General features: G+C 33.2%; 1 protein-coding gene across 1 annotated transcript; it reads right to left on the bottom strand.

Annotated features, from left to right (window-relative positions):
* Positions 1–5,924: 5,924 nt before the first annotated feature.
* LOC131016612 (17.5 kDa class I heat shock protein-like) lies at positions 5,925–7,073 on the bottom strand. The gene has a single exon (XM_057945319.1). The coding sequence runs from the start codon at positions 6,457–6,459 to the stop codon at positions 6,013–6,015; it is 447 nt and encodes a 148-aa protein (XP_057801302.1). The 5' UTR covers positions 6,460–7,073; the 3' UTR covers positions 5,925–6,012.
* Between the last annotated feature and the right edge of the window lie 557 nt (positions 7,074–7,630).

The following is a 7,630-nucleotide window of genomic DNA, read 5'->3' as shown; positions in this document are numbered from 1 at the left end:
TTTAATTATATTACTGTACTTATTTTTTAAAGTTTTTTTGTATTTATTTTTAATTTAATTTTTACTAAAAATAAAAAAGTTATAAAAAGATTACAAAAAAACAATAATAATGTAGAGAATATAATAAAATAACTAGAGCTTATTATTATTTAAAAAATAATTTAAATTAATTTTTTTTCTATTTAACTAATTTGTGGATGCCACAATATAGATGTTTAGCATCACTCTAAATTACTAATGGAAAGTCATAAAAATAAAAAAAATTACTACTATTAATTATAAACACTTTTATGAAAGTATCCTTATATTAGTTTAATTTACTCCCTTCATCCCATTACAAATGTCTTATTTTTCATAATGGGATGTTCTATTACAAATGTCACATTATCCTTATATTAGTTTAATTTACTCCCTTCATCCCATTACAAATGTCTTATTTTTCATAATGGGATGTTCTATTACAAATGTCACATTCTTTTTTTCGCAAAATATTCTCTCTATACTTAATATATAAATAATTTTTGACAACTCACTTTAACTACTAATTATATATTTCTTAATATTCGTGCTAAAAAATAATGAGAGATTTATAATTGGACGAAGGGAGTAGAACCCATACAATAATATTTTCTCCATCATATAAAAATAGGTTTTGGAGAAAGTAACACGAGTTATAATAAAAATTTATTAAATATAATATGAGCGGAGAAATGATATCACTTAAATGCATTGTTAATAATGATAATTAATAATTTTAAAAAAATAATTATACTGTAAATAAAAAAAGGGTCTCACCATATGGAATAGGTGAACAAATTAGGGTAGTGTCAATAAATAGAATAAGATTGTTTTTTGTTGTCACAGCCCGCCCTAACTAGGGATAGTTAGGCCGAGTGATCCACGACTAGGGATGGGGTTAAAGAAGAAGGGGAAGAAAAGGGGCGTCATTTATAGCCGTAAAACTTACTCATCTTAATAAAACTCGTCATTTTTATTCATTAATACTCAATTGAAAACAGTCTATGAAAGACTGCATAAAAGTTATATGCAACCATTCTCTTAAGACTCAAAGTATGACATAACATACTATAACATCAACAACATCTTGCAGCGGAAAGTAGCTAGACATATGTATGAAGACATATTCTAGACAGGTTAACTATTTATTAACAACCCTGGAGACTCCGCTCATTGCAGCACCATCATCACATCAGCTCAACCTGCACATTTAGAAAACATATGCAGGGCTGAGTACAAAAGCACTCAGTGGGCACGTATGCCTAGGTATAAAAATACATGCTTCAAAACTGTAAATTGTCATGCCATCATAAACAGTACAGCAAGGGAGTTTTTCGCTAAAAAGGCCCAAGCTTACTAAGTTCATTTGTGATTCTTAAAGTTCGTCTGATCAGACTAAGTTCTTTTGTAATCTATCATATCTGAAACTGTGTGCCGGAGAGGTGGCCACCTCTCACGGTCACTTGACCGACCAACCCGCTAGATGACTCACGGTCACTGGTGTACACTAGCCCTGGCAGGATAGCTATCAACTGCTCAGGACCCGAATTCGATTGCATCATTGGCAAAGCCAAAGCAGATAGATATCATACTAAAATTTAAACATTTTATGGCAAGACAACAGTTGTAATATTTTCCAGTTCAAAGATTTGTAACGAAATAACTTGTTCAAAGGTAGCATTAAACTCGTTTGATAGATATATAAAACTGAAATTAACAGTTAAATCATCTCATGCATTCATTCGTATAAGAGGCCTACGACACGCAGGGGATCTCTATATACGTATAGTAAAAGTAATGCCCACCTCGTTGTGTCTCTGTATCAATGAGTAACGTCACTCTCTCCCTCAAGTCGTTACTTCCCAAAAGGACCTTCATCGTTATGAAGAATTGGTGAGAAGTTATAAAAGAAACCTCGATTAATAATCTAACCTCTTTTATGAAACATTAGTATCTCTAATGTTCATCTCTCTTGATTGTTAATCAATATAACAATTATTATCTCTCGTCATTACTCATTAATTATAACATCCTTATGTTATAATTAGCAGCGCTTCAATTAAAAGAAATATTTAACACATCGAAAAGTCCACTTTCTTAGCAGATCTATTCGCTCTCATCTCGTCTAATTAACCGATTAGAAAGTTAAACTTTCCATTAGGCATGTATTTGAGTCACGGGTCAACAAGAATTGACTATGCTCAAATTCTAATTTCACTAAAAATTTCGGCATGACCTATTCATATATAATGTCAGCCACGAGATTTCAACGCGTGAATCTCACTACGTGAACTCGTCTCTCGACTCAAAACTTAACATCTTGACATCTTTTCAACGCAAACCAAACAATTCAAAATCATCAAAACTCTTTATCAGTAAACTATCATTTATACTCGACACCAATTGTTCGAGTGTCAGATACCAACATTTATGTGCGTTAATCATAACTCTCACAACTCACACCATTTAGTCATATCGTATCATCCATCAAAACAAATATAATCAAGTTGTTTTCTAGAAAGTTTTGCTGTTTTTGTGTCATCTTTAAAAATTCATAACAACCAACTCAATCATCATAAACTCTCATACCAATTGATCTCAAAAACTTCATGAAGTGTAGTTCACTCTAAAAATGGTAGTTAACCAAAAAGGTTAAAGGTTTTTGGAGATATTGCTCTTTTAGTGCAGGCTGTCAAAGATTGACAGTTTCTGCCAATTTTGTTTAGGCCATTAGAAACCAAGGCAAACCTTAATAAAATTCCATCAAATTTAATCATCCAAAACTAAAGGTATCCTTGAAGATTTGGTTAAAATTTCACAAGAGAAAACGTTCATATGATCTGCCAAATAAACAATGAAACTCATACACTTTTACTGTTGGACAAATATGACAGCAGAACAGGGCATTTTTGAAATAATAAACTGCTCTGTTTCAGAGGTCATAAAAATCGAAATCTTATGTTTTTAGAAAAGTATTGAAGTCTAGTTTCGTTTAAAAAAAACGGTGATGCAAAATCCTTCATGGATTAATAGATATAAACGTTTTTGTGAAGTCTACCAATAGTTGACAGATTCTGTCAAGGATTTTTCAAAATATCTTTAAAATAGCAAACATCATCCAAAAGACATTAAATTTTGCAGCAACGAAATACACATATCATAGATAAACATACTAAAATTTCAGAGCCATCAAGCAATGAAAACTCATCGAAACATAAGCTTGAAACTGCTGTAAAATTTTGACAGAATTCCAGTTTTAATTTCGTTCAACAATTATCATCCATAAATTGTAAATCAATTAGCATGCTCATGTGATATCGTAGAACACATATACGCAATAATATTCATTATGCAACGTCTCAAACTTCACGAATTTAAATAATCATACTCTAAAAATTTATACAATTTTCGTGCTTGGAAAAATACGAATTTAATATATATCGATTCTAGCATACCCCTAAGCACAAATATCAAGTCAAAACGATCAAACAAAAATCGAAAGACAAGCTAATATGTGAAAAACGGGGCTGCCCTCATGGGTTTCATAGCTACGGTTCGTTCCGTTCTTACTCCCTTCATTAAACATGCTCAACATTTACCCAAGAACAACATACTAAAATTTCACGACGATCCGACGTCGTTTCAAAATAAAGTCGAGAATCGACGTTTTTCGACGTCGACGAAAATCGAAAAGAAAACCATCAAAACGTAGGTAGAGATCTTACCTACTTAGATACGTGATCGAAAAGATGATCGGCGCTCGTCTCGGTGCTCAAATCGGAGGTCAAAAGCTCCGTCCAAGCTTAAATGGAAAATGGCGTGTGTAGTGTGTGTTTTAGGTGTTGTGTGTGTGAATATGTGAGTTGTGTGTGTGGTGTGGGCTGATATAGCGTGAGTTAGTGAGGGGAAAGGGGTTTTGGGAGGTTTGGGGGTGGTTAGGGGTAGGGTAGGTTAGATATTTAGGATATTAACCCGTTAGTCGTTAAATATCTCGTCTCGTCTCGTTTTAACAACTAACAACCCATACTCTTTGTTACTCGCCCTCTCAACCTCTACTCACTTTCATTGCACTCGTAATTCTATATAAATATAGAAAACGCAAGCTCGTTCTCAAAATTCTGATAAACGAGCTCGGTTCGTTTATCGAGAAATCCCGATTTACTATTCACTCGTCGTCCAAAAATAAAAACTTTCATTATTGGACTTGTATCGAAAAACTAAGAATATTTCTCGACGACGTGCACGTAAGATTTTGAAAGTCGACAAAAAGACGAAATAGCAGTATTTTACTATTCATCGTCAAAAAGTCAAAATTTTCAAAAACGTCTTAACGGACTCAGATCTCACTTCCGAGTTCATCGTTCTCATTCAAATAATTATCTCGAATTATTCAAATACTCAAACTCAAATACGGATATAAAATCCCACATCATTCTCACATCATCGAAAGAACATCTCAACATCTTAAAAAAAATAACAAGAAAACTTCATATAACTCCTCATCTATTTACAAAGTAAATCAAACAAGGGATCTAAACCCTAATTACTCAAACTCAAGCAATTAAACACGTCATCAAAAGCCCGGGTATTACATTTGTGGACACCCAGAAAAGAAAAATCTATTTTTATAGAACAAATGTAATAATTAAGAGAAAGCATTTTATCAATTAAGCTTAATTGTTTATTTGCATATATTTTAGTGTCTCACAATTTTATATGTGTCATTGTATTCCACTAAAACTACATAGTTATTGGTTATGAACGAGTCGAGTCGAGCCGAGTATTAGTAGGCTTGAGCTCGACTCATTTAAATATAAGGGTGTTCGAGTTTCCGTCTTATTGATGGAGCTCAGTTTGTCAACCATTTCCGAGCTTGAGCTCGGCTCGTGTGATACTCGGTAATATCGAATTTGAGCTTGAGCTCGAGTTCGACTCGTTTCGAGCTCGTAATTGAACTCATTAAAAACTTAGGAAAATCTTGATAAAGGATCAAAATGTGCTCTTGGTCTTAAATTAATATTGAGCTCGAGCTCGACTCGTTTAAGACCCGTGCACTAATTTGATCAAAGGCTTAATTGAAGGTTTGTGAACAGGTTTGCAAACATGTTCGCAAGTTCAACGACCGAGTGCTATTAGGCTCGAGCTTGACTCATTTATAATCTAATCAAACTCCCGAGCGATCTTTTCTCAAGTCGAATCTCAAATAATTTGTGAGAAGCACCGTTCATTTACTGCCTTAACTGCCTTGAATGCAAAGAGAAAGGGTCTTCAAAGTAGCAAGCACCTAGGTATTTTTATATATGTTAAAAAATAATTAATAGTTTTCTTTTAAAGCCCCCTCAAAAAAATAGTTTTCGTTTAAAAATTAAAAAAGGAAGTACATATAAAATTACTAAATATGCTCTCTCTTTTTCGCACCAGCTAAATTACTAAATATGCTAATGTATTATGTGTACATTAGCATAATCACTAATTTACTGTATATATATAAACAAGCTGCACAAAAAGGTATTGAAACATTAGATGATCAAATTACTGCTTTTATTTTTCGATTGATTATGTCATTTCGGAATATTATGTGCCCCTTAATTATCTTTAAATTATAATTTCTCAAGATGCCTTTTATCTATTAATATATAACATTATACTAGATCTAATATTATAAGGATACATATCCATTACGCAAGGTACTATCATATCATATAAAATGACTTTGAGTGATAAGACATAATTAATAAAATAATTCATATTAATCAAATATTTAGTCCGTGTGATGTACTTAACCCACACTTTAATTAATCATTCAATTGTCACCACAAGTTGGATAATTATCTTATCAATTTGATTGTTCTTATATCTATTACATCCACCAAATTAAGCGCCCCTAAGGACATAACATAAGATAATTAACAAAAAAATTTATACCACACACTGTCGACAAAATTATGACATAATACAAAACACACACTTTTAGGTATAATATGAGAAACAATCTCAACCCTTAACTTCAAACTCCCTGACAACATGAGAATTCTTAGCATCCCTTTTAGGAACCGTAACAGTAAGAATGGAATTATCAAAGTGCGATTTGACGCGATCGGCTCTGGAATTCTCTGGTAGAGTAAAAACCCTAGAGAATTTTCCTTTACTGCGCTCAACATGGTGCCAATTCTCGTGTTTCTCTTCTTTCTCGACTTTCTTCTTTCCTGTAATTTTCAAGAATCTGGCCTCTTTCACCTTCACCTTCACTTCCTCTTTGTTGAAGCCAGAAAGGTGAGCCCTGAGCACGTGGGCTTCGGGGGTTTCACTCCATTCCAGCTTCCCTCCAGCTTGTGCTAAGATAGCTTCGTGATGGTGGTGGAAGGAATCCCACATATCCATGCTGAATGGATGGTGGAGATGGCTTCTTGTGTTGCTCTTCAACATGGGCAGTAGAGACATTCTTTACTTGCTTTCTACTCAAATCAAAACTTAGTGTTATGCTACTTAACAAGTGTTTGTGCTGGCATTAGTTTTATAGAGAGAGAGAGGAATCGGCTTTAGTGGAGATGGGATGGGGAATTTGTGCTCAAAACTTCGATGTGGATTAAAGATTCTACATTAGTGCATGTCTGGATGGAAGATAAGGCATGTGAGTTTTCATATTATATTTTGTGTTACATCAACTATATTTCTTTATTATCGATACATATCACGTATATTGGATATATACGATCTATATACAAGGCATGAATTTCAGTGGAATATTGTATATTAATTGATTGATATTCCACTAAAATTCTACTCATGCATGTTTAATTAATGAAACGTAGAATGTAACATAGAAGAGTAATAAATTAACCATAGTACTCCAAGTTGTAAGAGACGCTGGGGACAAAATATTTCAAAAGATCGCATTCGGCTCGTGCAAGCAGATTATATAATTTTTTTTTAGAATTACTAGAGATATCTAGGGGTAATTACCCTAAATACATAAAATTTCACCAATTTGGCGATCTATTTTTTGAACTAAATAGTAGAGAATAAGATGAAAAAGTGAGGGAATAAGAGAGAATTGTTATGTTGGATGTGAAAAATAAAGTGGAGAAGAAGTGGTATTTATAGAGAATGAAAGAAAAAAAAAATGAAAAATCAAACGAGCCGTTCACTCGATGGTCATTTAAAAAAATGAAAAATCAAGAAATTTTAAAAAAGTTAAAATATGGTCAAATTCAAAATTTAAATTAATTAATTATTTGAATCGCTCGTGGTGTACATGTGCTCGCCTTTTCTCCCCCAAAGCGCTGCACCATGGATCACACCCAGCACGCCAGGCGCACCGCATGCCCTCCTCCCCGTGCTCTAATATTTTTACCTCCTTATCTTTTGATTTTGAGTTGTTAGCCCCTTAAGATCTCATAAGGAGTGCAAAATCCCCCCATATTCATAACGGATATTTAACTCCGTCCAATATTTTTCATTTTATATTCAATTTTATTTCTCAAGTGAGTCCCACTTTACGGATATAAACTGCTAATTGAGAGATAAGAAGAGCAAAATACGCATAAGATCCCTAGTTCTTAAAGTTTCAATTGAGGGATTATATTCTTATTAACAATCATTATATAAGTAA

This window comes from Salvia miltiorrhiza, chromosome 3 (assembly GCF_028751815.1).
Source record: "Salvia miltiorrhiza cultivar Shanhuang (shh) chromosome 3, IMPLAD_Smil_shh, whole genome shotgun sequence".
In the NCBI taxonomy this organism is placed as follows: Eukaryota; Viridiplantae; Streptophyta; class Magnoliopsida; order Lamiales; family Lamiaceae; genus Salvia; species Salvia miltiorrhiza.
This window is presented reverse-complemented; position numbering and strand designations above follow the sequence as displayed.